The sequence below is a fragment of the Propithecus coquereli genome, unplaced genomic scaffold (genome assembly GCF_000956105.1).
Source record: "Propithecus coquereli isolate 6110/MARCELLA unplaced genomic scaffold, Pcoq_1.0 Scaffold67, whole genome shotgun sequence".
Lineage (NCBI taxonomy): Eukaryota > Metazoa > Chordata > Mammalia > Primates > Indriidae > Propithecus > Propithecus coquereli.
The window spans coordinates 3,181,769-3,203,788 of NW_012152729.1; the positions used below are offsets into that span (position 1 = coordinate 3,181,769).

The 22,020-nt window shown below is 39.3% G+C and overlaps 1 protein-coding gene across 1 annotated transcript in view; it reads right to left on the reverse strand.

Annotated features, from left to right (window-relative positions):
- Nucleotides 1–22,020, reverse strand: part of TANGO6 (transport and golgi organization 6 homolog (Drosophila)) — a 185,331-nt gene that overhangs the window by 161,414 nt on the left and 1,897 nt on the right. Inside the window, exons 2-7 of the mRNA XM_012660470.1 lie at nucleotides 15,417–16,057; nucleotides 13,314–13,430; nucleotides 11,337–11,478; nucleotides 7,372–7,508; nucleotides 4,347–4,534; nucleotides 3,115–3,134 (exon numbers count right to left, since the gene is read on the reverse strand). Of these exons, the coding sequence (XP_012515924.1) occupies nucleotides 3,115–3,134; nucleotides 4,347–4,534; nucleotides 7,372–7,508; nucleotides 11,337–11,478; nucleotides 13,314–13,430; nucleotides 15,417–16,057 (1,245 nt within the window). The remainder of the gene's footprint in view (nucleotides 1–3,114; nucleotides 3,135–4,346; nucleotides 4,535–7,371; nucleotides 7,509–11,336; nucleotides 11,479–13,313; nucleotides 13,431–15,416; nucleotides 16,058–22,020) is intronic.

Genomic DNA, 22,020 nt, shown 5'->3' on the forward strand with positions numbered 1-22,020 from the left:
TTGAGCCCAGGAGTTTGAGGTTGCTGTGAGCTAGGCTAACGCCACGGCACTCACTCTAGCCAGGGCAACAGAGCGAGACTCTGTCTCAAAAAAAAAAAAAAAGAAAAAAAAACTGGGGATCAGATGAAATGAAAATGGCAGAAAGTTGATGGTTATGTCTAGGTGATAGGTACACAGGAGTTCACTATACAATCTCAGTAGGCAAGTGTTTGAAAATTTCCCTTTAAAAAGTTTTAAAATAAAGGTTTTTTTTTTAAAGTATTAAAAGCGCTCTTTATGCTTATTCAGACATATAGTTTTTTATTGATTGATTGTTTGATTGAGACAGAGTCTTGCTCTGTCGCCCCAGCTGGAGGGCAGTGGCATCATGATAGCTCACTGCAACCTCAAACTCCTGGGCTTAAACAATTCTCCTGCCTCAGCCTCCTGGGTATCTGGGACTATAGGCATGTACCACTATGTCTGCTAATTTTTCTATTTTTAGTAGAGACAGGGTTTTGCCCTTGCTCAGGCTGGTCTTGAAATCCTGAGCTCAAGCAATCCTCCCACCTTGGTCTCCCAGAGTGCTAGGATTACAGGCGTGAGCCACTGTGCCTGGCTCATTAGACATATAGTTTTATTATGTATCATTCTTTATATAAGCTAAATAATTGGGATAAATGAAATAAAAAATTCTTAAAACTTCACATTAAGTGTCAACTCTTCTGGAACATTTCAACATCATTATTGATATCCGCATTTTTTCATATGTATTTTCTACTGTGCCACCAAGAGCCCAAGAGATGCAACATTTCTTAAAAGAGTCCTCCATTCTACTATTGTCACAATTTTCTTCCAAGATACTGACATTCACTTTGCAAGTTCTGATGTTCATTTGTAGGCACAGACAACTTCATGATTGCTACCTGGCCAAAAGTGATTGTGAAATGCATCTTGATACCAGAGTTGTTAAAGTGTGAAAAAGATTTCTAAGATGAAAGTTTTTTTATGTGCTAAAAATGTGCATCGTCAAACTGATAAAGCATAGTAATTCATCATAATTGATAAATGTGATAACATAAAAAACAAAATAATAAAGTTTATCTTTAGATTGTTATTCCAGTGACAATGATGGGACTATGTAAGATCAGTCACATTCCTACCTAGTCCTTTTTGTTATTAATTGACTGCATGTGTAAAATATGTAGCTGGTGTTACAAATGTAGTCTAACCCATGAAGAATTCCTGCCAAATAGATGTTCAATAACTGAATGAACAAGGTCCAAGACCAACATAATTGACCCATAACTGGACTAAATCAAGGCCTCTCAAGCACAGTGTTCTAGACCAGTGTTTAAACTTGAATGTGCATTCAAATTACCCAGAGGGCCTGTTAAAACACAGAGCACTGGGCCCCACCCCAGAGTTTCTGATGCAGTAGGTCTACAGTGGAGCCCATGAGTTTGCATTTCTAATAAATTCCCAGGTGATGGAGATGTTTCTAGTCCTGGGACTATACTTTGAGAACCATTGCTCCAGACTAAAAGAAATACCTAATCAGTTATAAACAAGAAAATAAATAGATTGGTAATGAAGTACAGTCTTTTTTCGAGATGGGGGTCTCACCATGTTGGCCAGGCTGTTCTTTAATTCCTGGGGTTTAAGTGATCCTACTGCTTCAGTTTCCCAAGTAGCTGAGATTACAGGTGTGCACCACCATGCCCGGTTAATATAGTCTTAATAGATGAAACCAGACCTATAAGAATTGCTAGACTTGGCTGGGCACGGTGGTACATGCCTGTAATCCCAGCACTTTGGGAGGCTGAGGCTGGAGGATCGCTTGAGGCCAGGAGTTGGCGACCAGCCTAGGCAACATGGCAAGTCCCTGTCTCTACAAAAGAAAAAAAAAAAATTAGCCAGGCATGGTAATGCAGGCCTGTAGTCCCAGCTACTTGGGAAGCTGAGGCAGGAGGATCGCTTGAGCCCAGGAGTCTGGGGCTGCAGTGAGTTATGATCACGCCACTGCACTCCAGCTTGGGTGACAAAGAGAGACTCTGTCTCGAAAAAAAAAAAAAAAGAATTGCTAGACTCTTAACACTGAAAGCCAACAGAAATAATACTTCATGCTTTGAAGAACATACTGATTCCAGGCTAGATTTCCATCAAATGTATAAGGAATTTTAATTATTTACTCAAATATCATGCGTATCATGTCTGAATAATCACAAATTTTACTTTACCAAGGTTCAATCTGGTGAAGTTTCACCACACACAAGAGCTACACTTTCTCCATCCCCATCTACCTTACCCATTGCACCCTATTCACACCTAAGAAAAATTTATACTACAAATGACTTCTATACAAAGTCTATACAGAACTAAATTTGGTTTAACCATAATATAAATTTTATTTCTTCCTTTTTAATCTTACAAACTATTATCTAGAAAGGTTTTCTTACTCACTAAAAATACTGAAATGATAGTCTGTATCCCAGTATTAAATTTGATGAAGCATGAAAACATACTGAGGAAAGCAGTAAAAATGTCAATCTTTTAAGAAATTAAAACCCAGCTAAACCTGCTGGCCAAATCTGGGAAAATTTGAGCATCAAAATGAATGACAGGAATGTTTTGGAACATACTGAATAAACAAATAATATACATGGATGGTGGTTTTTTAAAAGGAATGAGGCAGGCAGAAAGAAAAGGTCTTCTTTACAGAGAATAACAACTAACAAATTAGAAAGAATAAAAGAAACAGAAAGTCACCATTTTTAGGCAAGAACCATCAATGGATACTAAACCTCAATATGAAAGACTATTGGGAAACAGGATATTCACACAGTCTCAGACTATCATCCCACAGATTACTTATTAATTTATTTTAATTAATTGATTAATAATTAAGGAGGGAAGGTATTTTCAAAATGAAAAAATCTGGCTGCTACCACCTTAATTAAATGATCAAATTTAACATCACTAATAATGGGATTAATTGATAATACATGCCTCCCTGACGTGATGCACTGAGGAAAATACTACATCATGTATGTTTTATTCCTGCCAAAATGTTTAACTTGGATCTAATCATGACGAAACAATTAAGCAAATACACACTGAGGAACATTCTACAACCTGGGGTCTTCAAAAATGTCCTCGTAGAAGACAAACAAAAGACTAGGGAACTATTCTACATTAAAGAAGACTAAAAAGACATAACAAGAAAAATGTAATGTATGATTCTTGATTGGATTCTAGATTTTAAAAAGAAATAGCTATAAAAGAAATTATTGAGACAATTATAAAAATTTGAATAAAATTTGTATATTACGGTCGGGCGCGGTGGCTCACTCCTGTAATCCTGGCACTCTGGGAGGCCGAGGCGGGCGGATTGTTTGAGCTCAGGAGTTCAAGACCAGCCTGAGCAAGAGCGAGATCCCGTCTCTACCAAAAATAGAAAGAAATTAATTGGACAGCTAAAAATATATAGAAAAATTAGCCAGGCATGGTGGCACATGCCTGTAGTCCCAGTTACTCGGGAGGCTGAGGCAGTAGGATTGCTTGAGCCCAGGAGTTTGAGGTTGCTGTGAGCTAGGCTGATGCCACGGCACTCTAGCCCGGGCAACAAAGTGAGACTCTGTTTCAAAAAAAAAAAAAAAAATTTGTATATTAGATGACAGAATACTGTATCATTATTAAATTTCCTGAGTGTGATAATTGGATTGTGGTTATGTAGGAGACTGACAGCTTTCTTTGGAGATGCATGCTGAAGTATTTAGGCATGAAGTGTCATGATTTCTGCAACTAACTCTCAAATGCTTAAGAAAAATATGTTTGGGTGGGGTATAGTAGCTCATGCCTGTAATCCCAGCACTTTGGGAAGCTGAGGCAGGAGGATGGCTTGAGGCCAGGAGTTTGAGACCAGCCTGAGCAACATGGTGAGACTCCATCTCTACCCAAAACAGAAAAAATTAGCCAGGCATCGTGGTGTGTGCCTGTAGTTCCAGCTATTCAGGAGGCTGAGGTGGGAGGATCACTTGAGCCCAGGAGTTTGAGGTTGCAGTGAGGTATGATGCCACTGCACTATAGCAATAAAGTGAGACTCTGTCTCAAAAAAAAAAAAAAAAGAAGAAGAAGAAGAAAAAATATGTTTATGTATGTAGAGAGAGAGAAAGATAAAGCTAATGTGATCAAAATGTGAACACTTGGACAATCTAGGTGGAATGTATATGGGTAGTTCAACGTACTCTTCTGTGAACTTCTCAAAATAAAAAGTTGGGAGAAAAAAGGAAAACTAAAGACATTGAAAGTCCACAGATTTAAATTATGTAAATCAAAATACTGAAGAAGGTCCGTTAGAGGAACACCCAACCACCAGACTTGCCCCTTTACCTGCTGTGTTCAAACATCGATGCAGGGGAGCCAGCACTGGCTGAAGCAAATACTTTGCTGCCAATTGTGGGCGTTCTCTCGACATAGTTAGAAAGGTGGTGGTGGCAACTCTCTGAAACTGACGTGCTGTCAATTTATCTTGAAAGTGAAATAAATCCAGAATCTACAAGAAAAACTACATGACGTAAATACCATGCTCTTTGCAAGGAACATGACATTAGCTAAAAAGGAAAAGCATTAATTTTTTTAAGCCAAAAAATAAACTCAGTGCAATAACACTGATTTGACAGAATTGTTTTTTAACTTTAACAACCCAGTATCAAAGGGTAGGAGAGCTAATGAGGTGGTGTTTTATTAAATAATGTTATCACATTTACAAAATACATGTTCATTATAGATAATTGGAAAACAAAGTTTTAAGAAGAAAACTAAAATCTTCCCAAATCACTACAAACATTTTTGGTATGTTTTTTTCTAACATATATATTTTCTGTATAATTTTTTTTTCTTTTTTAATTAAGACCACACAATTCTCAGTTTTGTATATTGCTGAAAATTTCTCATAGTGCTATAAATTCCTCAAAAACTATTATATTTGACCCGTAAAGATTTATTATTCCCTAACTTCCAGACATTCAGTTTTTGTTTTTTTTTTTTTTGAGACAGAGTCTCGCTTTGTTGCCTGGGCTAGAGTGAGTGCCGTGGTGTCAACCAAGCTCACAGCAACCTCAAACTACTGGACTCAAGCAATCCTTCTGCCTCAGCCTCCCGAGTAGCTGGGACTACAGGCATGCGCCACCATGCCTGGCTAATTTTTTCTGTATATATATATTTTTAGTTTTCCAGCTAATTTCTTTCTATTTTTTATTAGAGACGGGGTCTCGCTCTTGCTCAGGCTGATCTCGAACTCCTGACCTTGAGCGATCCACCTGCCTCGGCCTCCCAGAGTGCTAGGATTACAGGCGTGAGCCACAGCACCCGGCCCAGACATTCAGTTTTTAATTCTAATTTGTTTTAATTCAGTTTTTTTCCCCTAATTTTGCTATTAGAAATAGCACTGCCAAATGAAATTACTGGCTCAAGGCATATAAATATACTTGGAATCTGAGGAGTCTGCTGTGTCTGAAATATCTCAGACAAGAATCTATTTTATTCACAAAAATAAACATTTATCCTCAGTGCTTGCGAGTGGGCAACCCCAGTATTATTATAATAGCAGCTAGTAAAAGAGTTCATTTCTGATTGCTGACTTAAAAGTGAATCTTGTACTTTTTGCAGACAAGAGAATCTTCTGCCTAAAAACAGTATGTGACACTGGATGCTGCCAAAGATTCAGCAAGCCTGAAACCTGTGATTTAATTTTATCATTTTGTTTCAGGCGTGAAGTGTCATGATGTCTGCAACTAACTCTCAAATGCTTAAGAAAAAATATGTTTGGGCGGGGCATAGTAGCTCATGCCTGTAATCCCAGCACTATCGGTTTTAAATAATACTCATCATTCCAAGTGATAAATATATTTAGCATTTTTCAGTATAAGATCTTTGCATTGTGATATTTTGTTCCCATCCATTCTTCAGCCTGTGCTCCAAGAGATATATCTTACATCTAAATTCATAGGGAGTAATGATTAAAAAACTCCTTCCACATTTTTCATCTATCGGATTAGTAAAAATCAAAAAGTTTTGTAATAGACTGTGTAGGCAAAAGTGTGGGAAAACAGGTACATAAACTATATCAATCAAAAATGTAAATGCACGTGCCCTTTGAACCAGTCATTTCAACTTTAGGAATCTTTCCTATTGTAATACTTGCAGGTGTGCACAAAGATTTATGGATATTAACTGTAGTATAATTTGTAACAGCCAAAAAATGGAAACAACTCCAATGTCCATCAACAGCAGATTGGTAAAATAAATTATGGTACATTAATATGATGAAATACTATGTACCCATGAAAATGAACGAGTAACCCTACATGAAATGGCTCTACATGAAGTGATCTCCAAAGTACGTTGTTAAGTGAAAAAAGCAAAATGAAAAACAATGTGTGCAGCATTTTATCATATGGATAAAAATTAGCATATATACATGCATGCATTCACATATACACATATAATGGCATATGCATAATGCAAGAATATCTCCAGAAAATAAACAAAACAGATACCAGTGACTGCTTGTGAGGGACCAGAGAACAGGGATAGGAGGGAGACTTACTTTTCAGTTACTCTTTTGTGCTTTTATTTATTTACTTATTTTTTTGAGACAGAGTCTCACTCTGTTGCCCGGGCTAGAGTGCCGTGGCATCAGCCTAGCTCACAGCAACCTCAAACTCCTGGGCTCATGCGATCCTCCTGCCTCAGCCTCCCGAGTAGCTGAGACTACAGGCATGTGCCACCATGCCCGGCTAATTTTTTCCATATATTTTTATCTGTGCAATTAATTTCTTTCTATTTTTTTAGTAGAGACTCTCGCTCTTGCTCAGGCTGGTCTCAAACTCCTGAGCTTAAACGATCCGCCTGCCTCGGCCTCCCAGAGTGCTAGGATTATAGGCGTGAGCCACCACGCCCGGCACTTTTTTTTAAATGGTGTACCATGTTAATATACCTTGTTTATTTTATTTTTTTTTGTTTTAGAGACAGGGCTTGCTCTGCTGTGCAGGCTGGACCGCAGTGGTGCGATCATAGCTCACTGCAACCTTGTACTCCTGGCCTCAACTGATCCTCTTGCCTCAGCCTCCCGAGTAGCTGGGACTACAGGCACACGCCACCACACCTGGCTAATTTTTCACTCTGTTTATTAAATACCTACTTTAAAAAACTAATTAAAAACACACAGAGAGAAAAAACAGTCAGGTTTTTATTCACTTATTTAGGATGTTCCTCACTGAACAATAAATATTATACTGCTTTTACCTCAATATTAGAGGAACATTAAAAGCCCTCTTTCAGTAAATAAGCAGATAATACTCAAATGGTCAAAGGAAACAAACAATTTACCTGGGGGCAGATGTCCCTGTAGTAACTTTCTGGTGAGAGAGACTGTTGGGGACAAGAGGCCAAAATCTTTGCTATCTGGTCACACTTCTTCCAGTCGGCAGCCGTCGCCTCAGCATCACGTCCTCCGGCTGCCCCCGCTGGCACAATGGAGAGAGATTCAGAAACTCATGGCAGTGCCCCATAGAAGGTCCCCTCTGATAAATCCGCCTTAAAATTTAGGGTCAAGAGCATTTCTTTTCTCTATTTAAAATAGTTTATTTTTTCTATAAGATAATCTATGCCTCCATACTTTCCTTTTGATGCTGGTTTCTAGGTAGTTCAGAGAAAAACTAGCATTTAATCATCGTAATGATATTATTCATATGACTTGAATACTAGCTTCTCAGTGGTTATTATTATTACTATCATTATTCTGTTTCCTTAGATGCATCCTTTCATTTAAACTGCCTTAAACCACAGCCATAGAGTGACAGGGACCAAATTTACCCTACCATCTTAAATAATTATAAAACTGGAGAAAACATATAAACAATGTTTTTCAGACACTGGACAACAGGCAGCCCAGGGCACTGATCCCTGAGAGAAGGGCAATAAACAAGGTGAGCCCTGTGACTGCCCTAGCTCACCACCTGGAGACAGTTTTCAGGCCACAGCACACCAAGAGTAGCCCAAATGAAGCCGAGCTTCTTGTTGAGTTGAAGAAACATAGTTCAGAGTTCAGGGAGGCCAAGGCAGCTAGAATTTTCAGGGCAAGATACCAGAGAGGAGGAAGTTACAGAGAGAGTTCCAAAGATCTGTAGGAGGGTCTTCTCTCAAGTCTTTGGTAGAGTGTGATCTGTGTATGTGTGAGAGCAAACACCCAAGACTGGGGCAAGAACCACTAGAAAGGAGTAGATGGAACATCTCCCAGAGTTTATAAAGGGCTGGGAAGAGTTTGTGTTCCCACCAGCCAGCATGGGAAGACCTCCTAATATACAGGGTATCAAGTAGAATCTTCAAAAGCGTATTGCCTTAGTAGTGGGGCCAAAGGTTATTCTAGAACCACACTAACAAAGCTGAATAGCCAGGATCAAAGGGATCAAACTGATTCCAAGTAACTTAACTGTATTCCAGAACAAAGCCAAACTAAGGATCCAACAAAATCTAGCACCTAACAATGTAAAATAAAAATGTCCAGCTGGTTTCCAACTCCTGGCCTCAAGTACCCTCCCACCTGGGCCTCCCAAAGTGCTGGAATTATAGGCATGAGCCACCACGCCCAGCCTGCCTAAACTTTCTTTGACATTTCTTATAGTGCAGGTCTGCTGGTAGTTCATTCTTTAAACTTTTGTTTGTCTCGAAAAGTCTTTACCTTCCTTTTTAAAAAATACATATCAGATCTTGCAGGGATGAATCACCTCCCTTTTTTTTTAAATTAGCGAGACCCCATTTCTACAAAATAATTTTTTTTTTTTTGTCCCCACCCCTGAGTCCTACAAAAAACTTTTTAAAAAAATTAGCCAGGCATGGTGGTGGCACATGCCTGTAGTCCCAGCTCCTTGGGAGGCTGAGGCAGGAGGATCACTTGAACCCAGGAGTTGGAGGTTACGGGGAGCTATGATTGTGCCACTGAACTCTAGCCAAGGCAACAGAGTGAGACCCAAAAAAAGAAGAAAAAAAAATGAAAGTCCAGGCAGAAGGACATTGGATTGAAATTTACATCTATACAAAGAAATGAAGAGCACCAGAAATGGCAAATATGTAGGTAAATATAAAGTGCCTCAAACTATTTTGGGAAAGAAACACGACATGAATAGATAACAACAAATATATACATGCACCAGTAGCGGGGAAATAGGGTTCTAATCTTCTTATAACAGCTCTGTAATCTGCTGGATTGGGCGAAGTTTTTTTGACTTCCTTCTTCAGAAAAGGAAGATGCAAAGCCCAATTTGTATGCAACAGCTTCTCACAGATAACTGATAATTTCTCGTTTCACTGGCCCTAGAAGCCACTGCAGGCAGAACTGAGGGGAGGCCACACTGCAGCCACTCTCGACCAAATCTGCCAACATCTGCCAACCACACTGGCAGGACGAAGGTACATTAACTATGCCAGAAATGAAGTCAAGATTGATCTTCTTTCTCCATTCCTCTTTCCCACATACCTAGCCCTTCATTAAGTTCTGGGAACTCTCCCCCTTAAATATATTTCAAGTCCATTCATGTCTCTCCATTTCCACAGCTACCGCACTGATCCACGCCCCTGTGATCTCAGATGACTGCTTCCTAACTGATCTCCCTGCTTCTGCTCTTACCTACCCAGTCTTTGCAACATATCCAGAGAGATATTTCTAAAATGTAGATTTGATCAAGTCTCTCTTCTTCTTAAAGCCTCTCACTGGGTTCTCATTTCCCTCAGAATAAAGCTCGAAATCTGAAATGGGCCCCGAAGGCCTCCCTGATGTGGCCCCTGCCCAGCCCTCCCCAGTACACACCACTCCCCCTCCACTCCGCCCTCACTGCTCTAGCCCTGCAGAAATGTCCTCAGAAGCAGGAAGCTCACTCCTACTGCAGCTCCTCATATGTGCTACTCTCCCTGCCTGTAATCCTCTTCCCTCACTCTTCAGCTGGCAAATTCCAACTTAGCCTCTCGGGCTCAGTTTAAATGTCATTGCCATCAAAAAGTTTGTGGTAAGTGGTTACGGCAGCAAGAGGAAACTAACAAGGCATGGGATATGGAGATAAGGGACTGAACACAGAAGAAAAGCAAAGGGGTCACCAGTATAAAGGTGAAGGGGACCTAGGATGACAGCTGCGTAGAAGGTAACTAGTCTAGATTAGAGCAATTCAGAAGACCCAGAGAGAAATGTCTCCAAAAAGATAAAACTGATAGAATATCTGATGTATCTGAATGTATTAAGAAGAGACTTAAACAAAAGAGGAAGAGTTTGAGAATGGATTAGTGATAAGTACATAGAAAACTAAAAAGACAAACAAAGATTAACTCCAGGAAGTACAAAAGATGGTGTGAAAAAAGAAAAGTAATCTTAGTATACTACATAGCACAGCTGTAAATAACAATTACATAGTTAAACCAATATAAACAGGGGCGATCTAACCAAAATTAAGATACAACTATATTAAGGGGGTGGGAGGATGGGAAGCACGCGAGGGGGAATGATGGCAGGGTTGTGAAAAAGAACAAAATCCTCTTCCACACATAGTGACAAATTAATATACGACGCTTAAAACTGAAAAATTAAGAAGTTGCTGTATATTATAGTTAGAAATATAGAGGTAAATATAATATCATTCTTGCCTGATGTCTGTTAAAAGAATATATAAATTATAAGAAAAAATATATATAATATCAGAAGAAACATGCTAAAAGAGTTGAAAGTGCTTGCTTCTGGAAATGGGAAATGGATTGGAATGCTGCCAAGGACTGCTATTTTTCACTAGAAGCTTTGTAGAGCTATTTGACTCTTTAGTCTATGTGCATGTCTAATTTTGTTTTGAATATCAAAAAATATAAATTAAAAACTACCTCCATGCTTAGCATGATAATTAACATTTTTTTCTATTAATAAGGATATTATTAATAATTGGGGAAATGACTCTCAAGCTTTATCTCAAAGTTGCGTCTCCAGCTTCAAGAAAACTATTTTATATTTCGCATTTTCTTTAGGGTTTTTACTTCAACTTTCTGTGCGATGCTTTCCTCTGAAAGTATAAATTATTTGAAATGCCTTACAATATTACTCAACAAGATGAGCAGTGTCTCACAACTATTTTAGAAAAATAGCAAGAGAATGAGTTTCTTTGGAAAAGAAGCTCCTTGCAGGCCTCCAAGTTTAACCTCCTCAAGCTCTGCAAAGACATAGTTTAGTTTCAGTCAGGTAGATACTAAACACCAGTAATTCACCTCAGACTCTGACTCAAAGGAAAACGATACCAACGTAACAGAAACATTTTCTTTCTTACCACCTGCTCCTTCCAAAATACCCCGGACCACTGCCTGAACACCACTGGGTCTCATTAACCTTTCCGAGAGCAGCTGCCCACATAGACGCCGAAGCCAAGCTGGCGCCCGACACTTGACCTGTGTCTTCGCATCGGTGCAGGACTGAAAAAAGGAAGAAGAAGGTATGAATTCTGAATGTCAGTGAAATAGATATGATACATAGATGTTATTTTAAGAAACTACTGAGTCATACTGACAACTAACAGTGTGCTATTCAGACTTCAAAAGAGCAACATTTTTTCCTTTTTTTAAAAAAAATCCTCCTTTACAAAATGTTCTTTAGCATTACTTTTAAGAAAGTAGAAATACAGTGAAGAATCAGTGAAGTTTCAAACTCAGACTATCCTGAGCAAGAGGGAAACACTCTCTCTATAAAAAATAGAAAAAATTATCCGGGCGTAGTGGTGCGCGCCTGTAGTCCCAGCTATTCGGGAAGCTGAGGCAGGAGAATTGCTTGAGTCTAGGAATTTGAGGTTACAGTGAACTGTGATGATGCCACTACACTTTAGTGGGGCAACAAAGTGAGTCTCTGTCTCAAAAAAACAAAAAAAAAAAGAAAGAAAGAAATAGACAAACACATCAGTGAATAAAATGAAGATCTTGAGACCACAAACTTAATGCAACCAATCTCTGAATGCAGTACTGCCAATCAAATCCAGCTTCCAAAGAAGAATCTTATAAATGGGCGATTCACAATAATGAGGGAGCACTCCAGCCCTTGCCTCTGTGAGTCAGATTCCTTCAAGGGCTCCTATTTGAAAGATCTGTGGAGCCACCACTAACAAAAGAGACTTCTTGTTCCTTATTTTGGGCTAGAACATTAATCATGTTGCTGTCAACAATTGTACTTAACTATATAAGCATCAAAATTAGTGGCAGAAATATTTAACCCTAACTTGCCTGTCCTCTCTCTTTCACTTGAGGATTAATAATCACCATTGATTGAGAGGGTTATAATGTGCCAGGCACTGTACTAAGTACCTCCCACATAATCTCAAAAGGGACTTACAAGGGGCACTGTGATTAACCCCATTTTATGTATAAGGAACCTGAGGAATGCAGTTTACAGACTCACATCTGCATGCTGGGCTTGAATCCTGGTGTGCTGAACCCCAGGACCTCTGGTTTTCACCATGCTCTTAGAATACATTCAGTTTAATCTGGCAAACTGTGGACTCATTCATAGAAGCAGAATGTGAGGCCAGAGAGGTCTAATGGAAGGTTCCAGTAAGATTCCAGGAATGAGATGAAAATGACTCCGCTAGGAGATGTCTTTGTAGCCAGCTTCAGCTGGTCCTTGTTCCTGACCTACAGCAATTCCTTTGGCTCCCTACTCTTTACACACCTAGATTCATAACTAAAATTTAGGTACTAAAAGCAAACAGATCATTCCATCTAAAGCATCAAATTAAATCATTTTAGATAATTATTTTTAAGGAAAAAGAGAAACTATCTTATGCCTAGCAGCATATATACATACTATGTTTTCCAAACAAAGGAGCAAAGAATAGAACCAATAATAGCTCTTCCAATTTCTTGACTTTAAATACATTCTATTCAAAGAATAAGGTGCCCAAATACTTCTGCCAAAAGAACATATTGCCAAACAGCCAAATTTTAGTTTAAAAAAATATTCAGTTTCTGAATGAATAAAATATATCATATATAAAATTGCCATAAGCCTTAAAAAAAGTGATCACAATATTTCTGAGAGAAGTATCCATTATTCTATTAAAGAAAAGGTCTTTTAAATTATCCTAAGCATCAGTGTCACTTAGTTTTATAAATACCATTGAATGATCTAAAAGATGAAATAAGGCTCAACTATTAATAGATTGTTAAATTGGGAACTAAAGCTGCCTAATTTTCCAGGAGAAGACAGGCCAGCACACGTTATCGTTAATGATCCACCCACAAGAGTCCCGGGGTCTGAATACCTGGGGTGGTCCTCCCTGGAGGATAAGTAATTCTCGGACTGCTAAGGGCTGATACACTTGATCCAACATGTCTCTCAAGGCCTCCGCGGATAGGGTTCTTTCCTCTTCAGTTAAAACCTAAAACACATATGCACTTGGCTTTAGTGTAATACAAACCAGGCAGGCAATAGAAAGTAATGTTTTCCAACAGTGTACAAAGATGCTTGTGAGGGGAGAGGAAGGCGGGCTTCTATCCTCTCTTGATTTCCTTTCACATGGACGAAACTGTGCTACCATAATAAAACAGCCCTGGCTCTTTCTCCATCCCTCACTCACTCCACTTCTAGGCAGGTTGTGTGATTCATCTTATTGGTGAGCATGGAATAAACTCACTTATTGAACAGTTTTGGCACACACTGCTCAGCTCATTCCTCTTCTTTGGGGAGTGGGTACACGTTCTGTTCTGTTCTTCCTTGCTGTGTATTTGACAGAGGCCTATCCCCTGCTACGGGGCAGAAGGCGCTGCAGTTTTCCAGCACTCCTTCAACTGGGTGAGTAGTGAGAGTGTCTGATTTCGGAGAGCACTTTTAGGAAGATCTGCTTCCATCTATGAGCTGCACCCTCCAACTTTGCCTTTATGAGCAACAGAGGTAACATTTCGACTTTTCATCTCTCTCACTCTGTTAACTGTCTTTTAATTCATTCGGAGCTTGGGCAACAAAAAGGGGTGCTATTTGGGAGGCACCCTGGAGCCCCAACAGTGCTGTGCCCTTTGGTAATTACTACTCGCAGTCATTCAGGGTCCTGCCCGTTACCACTTCACGCACTGAGGTAAGGGTGCTACTCAGAGCAGCAGTTACTGGTGGCACTTTATCCAGCTTCGTAACACACACCCATCATGTTTCCCCTTCTCTCAACTCTTTCTCCCACTTTCCTACTTGGTTCTTTCTGTGTGTTTACCTTGTCTTTTCTCTCTCCTGCCTAAGACCCCCGGGGCACTGCTCAGCCTCAGTAACAGTACTATGACCTGTCAACCCAGATCCCCCCACCTTAGGGAAGTGCAGGCAGCAGGCGATGCTAGAACTGTCAAGACACACAGCCCTGTAGGAGGGAGGACATGTTCTGCTGCTATAACATAAAGGCACTGCGGGAGCTCATAATTTCATGCCACTGCTTAGGTGGTAATGGCTTTCAGGAAATGGTTTATGAACACAGGCAGGAGAGTGAATAGAAAAGGAGAACAAACAGAAAAGGGTGACAGAGGAATGAGGGCATTGTGAGACCTGGCTGTGTTGACTAAGGAATCACCCTGCATAGGAGCCACACTCACCTCTGATGCATTTATGTCTTAACCCCTTCTTCTGGTTAGTTCCTACGCTGATGCCAGTGGTCCTGCTATGCAGGGGGGTAGGTATGGGTTCCTGCTATGTCATACTTGTAAGTCCTAACTCCCCAGTCAGTGTGTGAGTTATGTGAAGAAAAGGACCATGTCTTATGTTGCTGTAACCTCCACAGCAACTTCTGTAGTCCAGGAACTCGACTGCTTACTGAGTGACAGCAAAAAACAGGCATATACTCCCAACACCTAAAAATAACAATGCACACTGAGTTATGCAGTGTACCAGGTACTCTACATACCTTACCTCACTTTAATCCTCCCAAGAACTTAATGAAGGAGATATGGATGGTTTGATACTAATATTAGTGGTAATTACTTTTTGATAAGCACTATTAGGGATTAGGTTGAATATCTTATACACATTATCCTTAATCCTCACAACCATCTTCCAAGGCAGGTATTAATATACACATTTTATTAAAGAAGAAACAGAGACTCAAAGAAATAACCTACAATAGCTGTTCTACAAAATGATAAGGAACAGGTGAAATGAACTTTCCAGGTGTGCAGAGGACTAGCATCCAACAAATGAAACGTGCAACCCCCAAAAATAAGATTCATCTACCCATTGGATGTACTTTGGCATTCAACAGACATTGTAGATCTTTCAATCAGCCCTCTTCCAAAGAACTAAGAATTATCTTTATAACAAGCATGCACAAATATATGCACATACTCACACACGCATACACACACAGTCTCTTTCTCTCTCAATGTAGAGGTACCTCTTTCGCAGGTGTTAGTGCTTTTCTTTTGGTTGGGCAGAATCCCAGTTGGCACAGACCTGCTGCAATGTCCCCGAAATGGCGGCAGAAAATCAAGCTCCCCAGAGACGTGTGCTGAGCAACATTCAGAAGGACCCGGCAGCTGGTGTACAGTCTCCGAGTTGCATCAGGGGCAGCATTGAGATGTACCACGTCTTGGACAACGGCACCAAACTCAGTCCTGAATCTCAAGGGGACTCCAACACCAGGCATGAGATAGGGACAGACACCTAAGGTGACTACAAACTGCAAAACGGACTGGACAGTCTTCTGCTGTGAGATGCTAAGTGCATCGGGGCTCAAGGCAGGAGCAACTTCTGGAGTCCTAGGGTTGGGTTTACCTGGATGGAAATCAGCTGCAAGGCGGATCATGGTTTCCTTCAAGCACAGTAGCAACAACAAGGTTTGAGAAGTAAAATTCCAAGTGACATCCTCAGAGTTTTGTGGCCACTCTGCCTTATTGGCAATTTCATCTCTTAGAAGTTTCAGTTTCTTCCACTGAGGATCCTTCAGAAACTTGTCCTCCAAAGCAGACAGGTTAGATTTTAAAGTAGCCAACAAGACATCATGTTTTGTGATCTGTAGTGAACTTGAGTCTGATCCTTTTAAAGGAAAAAAAGGTCTTTTAAATTTATTTTATTATACAAATGGAACACAAACTGTACTTCCCTCCGAGTGAATGCCTTGCCCACTCGGTCCATCCCCTGAGGCCTGGCTCAGCTGTCACTGGCTCTGGAAAGTTTATCTTGTCTGCTTCCATTCCCCATGTATTTTGAGAGCAGAGACTCCCAAAATTTGTATTTTCAACAGATACCTATTTTCCCACAGGCTATGTTCTCTGATCACAATGGTATTAGAACAGAAAGCATTAACAACAAAATATCCAGAAAGCCTCAAATGTTTAGAAATTAAACAGTATACTTCTAAATAATCTACAGATCAAAAAAGAAATTGCAAGAGGAGCAGGAAGGATTTCAAACTAAATGCTAACGAAAAACATCAAAATTTATGAGATACCACTAAAGCAGTGCTTAGAGAGAAATTTATAGCTGTAAAACTTACATTTGAAAAGAAGAAAGGTTTAAAGCATAACTGGGGAAATTTATGAACATTATGCTAAAAATTCAACAATGTAGATGAAATGAAAAAATTCCTTGAAAAATACAACTTACCAAAACTGTCATAAGACAGAATAGGACATCTAAATAGCCCTATATCTATTAGAGAAATTAAATTTGTTATCTAAATATCTTCCAAGAAATAAAACTCCAGGCCTGGATGGTCTCACTGGTGAACGATTTAAGGAAGAAATAACATCAATGTTACACAAACTCTTTCAGAAAATAAAAGACAAGGAAATGCTTCTCTATTTTAAGAAGTCAACAGAACCCTGATACCAAAACCTGACCCTAAAAAAAATCACAAAAAAGAAAATTACTTATTAATATCCCTCATGAACCTAAACTTAAAAAGCCTTAACAGTATAGATAGCAAATAATCATATGAAAAGATGCCCAATATCATAAGTCATTAGGGAATTGCAAATTAAAACAATGAGGACAGGCGTGGTGGCTCACACCTGTAATTCTAGCACTCTGGGAGGCCAATGCAGGAGGATCGCTTGAGCTCAGGAGTTCGAGACCAGCCTGAGCAAGAGTGAGACCCCGTCTCTACTGAAAATAGAAAAAAATTAGGCAGCATGATGGCATGCACCTGTAGTCCCAGCTATCAGGAGGCTGAGGCAGGAGGATTGCTTGAGCCCAGGAGTTTGAGGTTGCTGTGAGATAGGCTGATGCCACTGCACTCTAGCCCAGGCAACAGAACAGAGAGAGATCCTGTCTCAAAAAAAAAAAATCAAAATTGAGATACCACCACACACCTACTAGGATGGCCAAAATCCAGGACACTGAGAACACTATATGCTAGTGAAGATGTGGAGCAACAGGAACTCTCATTCACTGCTGGTGGGAATGCAGAGTGATATAGTCACTTTGGAAGACAGTCTGGCAGTTTCTTAAAAAGCTAAACATATGATCTAGCAATTCTACTCCTAGGTATTCATCCAAATGAGTTGTAAACTTATGGCCACACAAAAAACTGCATATGTATGTTTCTAGCAGCTTTATTCATAATCGCCAAAAACTGGAAGCAATCAAGATGTCCTTCAAAAGGTGAATAAATTTTTAAAAAAGACAACATAGTGAACGGATAAATAAACTGTGCTGCATCCAGATAACAGAATATTATTCAGTGATAAAAAGAAATGAACTATCAAGCTACAAAAAGACATGGAGGAATCTTTTTTCTATTTTTAGTAGAGATGGGGGTCTCACTCTTCCTCAGGCTGGTCTTGAACTCCTGACCTCAAGCAATCCTCCCACCTCAGCCTCCTAGAGCACTACAATTACAGGCATGAGCCACTGCTCCTGGCCGACAAAGATTTTTTATAACATAAAAAGCATAAAACATAAGGGAAAAAAATTGGACTTCATCAAAATTTAAAACTTCCCTTCAAAAGATACAATTCAAGAGCCAGGCATGGTGATGCACACCTATCATCCCAGCTACTCAGGAGACTGAGGCAGGAGGATCGCTTGAGCCCAGGAATTCAAGTCCAGCCTGGACAACACAACGAAAATAGCAAGACCCTGTCTCTAAAAAAAAGAGAGAGAAAAGATACAATTCTAAAAATGAAAAGGCAAGCCACGGATTAGGAGATATATATGACAAACAAATTGATTCAGAATATACCAAGAATACTGGCCGGGCACAATGGCTCATGCCTACAATCCTAGCACTCTGGGAGGCCAAGGTGGGAGGATAGCTTGAGCTCAGGAGTTCAAGACCAGCCCGGGCAAGAGTGAGATCCCATCTCTACCTAAAATAGAAAAAATTAGCCAGGCGTGGTGGCGCATGCCTGTAGTCCCAGCTACTCAAGAGGCTGAGGCAGGAGGATCACTTGAGCCCAAGAGTTTGAGGTTGTTGTAAGCTAGGCTGACAACACAGCACTGTAGTCCAGGTGACAAAGCGAGACTGTCTCCAAAAAGAAAAAAAAAAAAAAAAAAACGCATAAAGCTCAATAAGACAAGCCAATAAAAAATGGACAAATTATTTCAACAGACCCTTTAGAAAGAAAGATATTCAAATGACCAACTGCATATGAAAAGATGCTAAATATCATTAATTATCTGAGAAATGCAAATTAAAACCACAACGAGATACTGCTATACACACACACACCCCACAAAGGCTAAAATTTAAAAAGACTGACAATACCAAATGATGTAAAGCAACAAATACATTGTTGGTAGAAGTCTGGCATGATGAAAGCACAGTTGGTCTGGCAGTTTCTTATAAAACCACATATACACCTACCCTGTAATCTGGCAATTCTACTCCAACCATACTTACCCAAGAAAAAGAAATACATATGTTCACAACAAAGACTTGAACAGACAATACTAATCTATGAGGTAAAAAACCCAGGACCAGTTCCCTCTAGGGGAGCAAGAGTGGGGAATGATTGGGAAAGGGCAGGAAGGAACTTTCTCGGGTGATAGTAATGATCTGTATCTTGACAGAAGTTTGAATTACACAGGTATATGTATTTTTAAAATCCACTGAATGGTACACTGATTATATGTGCATTTCACTCTATGTAAATTTTACCCCCAAAAAATGAGTAAACCACAAAAAAGTCCAAATAAATGTTGAACTCTAGCGAATGTTATAATGCTGAAGTGTTTATGGGTAAGGTGTACTCTTACCTGCAACTCACTTTGAATGCATCAAGAAAAAGAGAATAAAAAAGAGGAATTGATGGATAAATGGATAAAATGTGATAAAGCAAATATAATAATACGTGAATTGTGGAATCTAAATGGTGTGTTTAAGGGTCCTCACTATACAATTCTTTCAACTTTTCTATTTGTTTATAAAACCGTAAGAAAAATGTTGAAAATATAAATAAGTACAAGAAGCAACAGACCTCAAAACTAAAGTTAATATACCTTCTAAGAAACAAATTAGAAGGAATCAAAATGTAATTGATGATAACTATGTTCAACACTGCATTGTTTATAACAGCATAAAATTAGAAATGTATATCCAATAACAGGGTTGGCTGAGTAAATTATGGTCTACTTGTATCCAACACACTATAGTTGTGAGGTACTTATTTTGTTTATTGTCTTTCCATCGACTAGAATAAAACCACCTTGAGAACAGGGATTTTGATTTGTTTTCTTCACTGCTGTAATTCTCTTTGCCTGGAACAAGGCCTGACACAGAGAAGCTGTTCCATAAATTGTTGTTGAATGAATGAATAATGGGTTATTTTGCAGCCATTGAACGATGTTGAACATTACTGAATGACGTTCATAATATATTCTAATGTGAACAGAGTATGAACAGAGTATGAGCAAAAGACACGAACAGTTTATAGAAAAAGAAATGCAAATGGCCCTTAAACATGAACATATGATCAATCTTGCTCATAATAAGAGAAAAGTAAATGAAAACTATACTGAAATATCACTTCCCATCTACCAAACTGGCTAAAATCCAAAGGTTTTATAACACATTCTTTGGCAAGTCTATGGGAAAACACACACTCTCATACATTGTTGGTAGGAACTAAAATGGTACATCCCTAAGGAGAGAAATTTGGCACTATCTAGCAAAATTACATAAGCATTTCTCTTTGGCCCAGCAATCCCACTTTTAGGAATCTATCTGATACAGACACAGGCAAAAATGCAAAATGACATATTTGCAAGCAAGACTCTGTCTCAAAAAAGATAAAATTAAATTAAAAAAATAAAAGTGATGAGCTCTGGATGATAGGCTTATGGGTCATTTTTCTTTTTTTGCTTAATTATATTTTTATATTTTTCTACATTAAACATGTATTGTTTCTATTCTAAAAGTTATTTTAAAGTTATAAAACAATATATAGTACATGAGTCCAATTTTTAAAAAAAGAAAAATAATATTTTCTAGATTGCCAGTAGTGGCAATCTCTGAGTAGTAAGATTGGGGTAATTTTAATTTTCTTCTTTGGTTTCTGGGTTTTGTTTTGTTTTGTTTTGGCCTTTACTATAGTAAACATTAACTACTTCTACTTTTAAAAAGGAACAATAACATTGTTCTTTACAAATAATGAGAATGAAAAGAGGGAGAATTTTGCACTACGTCTCCAGGACTTTCCAGGGCAAGTATTCTGACCACTGGCATGAATATCTGGTTCCTTTGGCTAATATATACCTCAGAAGGAAATGATGCTCTTATAGCTTGTTGCTACTAACCACTAAGATCACTAACCAGCCTCTGACTTCCTGTGACTTTATAACATCTTTGAACCCAAACTTGGGACACAAAGAAAGTGACTTAAAACAAAAGCTCTTAGTGAAGTTTTTCAAGAGCCCCTTTAATGAAGTAGTCTTCTCTGCCCTCTACTGGTGATGAAATAAAATCTACTTGAAAACAAATGGAGTCATTGCCTTAAAGCAGCAGCTCTCAAAGTGTAGTAGTACAGGGGCCTGGGTTGCCAGGGGGTTCCCAAGATCCTCTCCAGGAGTCTGCAAGGCCAAAACTATTTCATAATACAGAGTCAGGGCCAGGCGCAGTGGCTCACACCTGTAATCCCAGCGCTTTGGGAGGCCAAGACAGGAGGATTGCTTGAGCCCAGGAGTTGGAGACCAGCCTGAGCAAAAGCAAGACCTATCTCTACAAAAAAAATAGAAAAAGTTAACTGGGCATGGTGGCGCATGCCTGTAGTCCCAGCTACTCAGGAGGCTGAGGCAGGAGGATCACTTGAGCCCAGGAGTTTGAGGTTGCTGTGAGCTAGGCTGACACCACAGCACTCTAGCCCAGGCAACAGAGTAAGACTCCGTCTCAAAAAAAAAAGATCACTAGATCACTACACTATATTACACTATTCAACCTCAGAAAGTACCATCTAAAACTATCTGTATCACTTCGGGAAATACTTCCCACATCAACAATATTATCTATTCTTTCCAATCACCAATTTAAATGTCTAGGCTTTGTGACATTTAAAAGCAGACTCCACGACTTATGTGGCACTTATTAAGTTTAGGGAGTACTTTTTATTAAGTTTTTATTGTTTGCAAAGCAATATGGCATGCAAATACATGCTGTGTGATACAGCTTCATTATTTACATGTTATTGGGATTTTCAGCCCCTTCTCCCCCATGTAATTCAAATTTCATAACAAAGTTCAGTGAATCTATATATGGTATGGAAAGCTATTTTTTTAGCAAAACTATTGCTGAGATGGCTGGCATTTTTAATAAATAAAACTTCACTTTTTTTTTTGAGACAAGAGTCTCCTTCTGTCATCCCAGGTACAGTGCAGTGGCCTCATCATAGGTCCCTATAACCTCAAACTCCTGGGCTCAAGTGATCCCCCTGCCTCAGCCTCCTGAGTAGCTGGGACTACAGATGTGGCCCACCAAACCTGGCTAATTTTTCTATTTTTAGTAGAGACAGTGTCTCACTCTTGCTCAGGCTGGTCTGGAACACCTGAGGTCAAGCATTCCT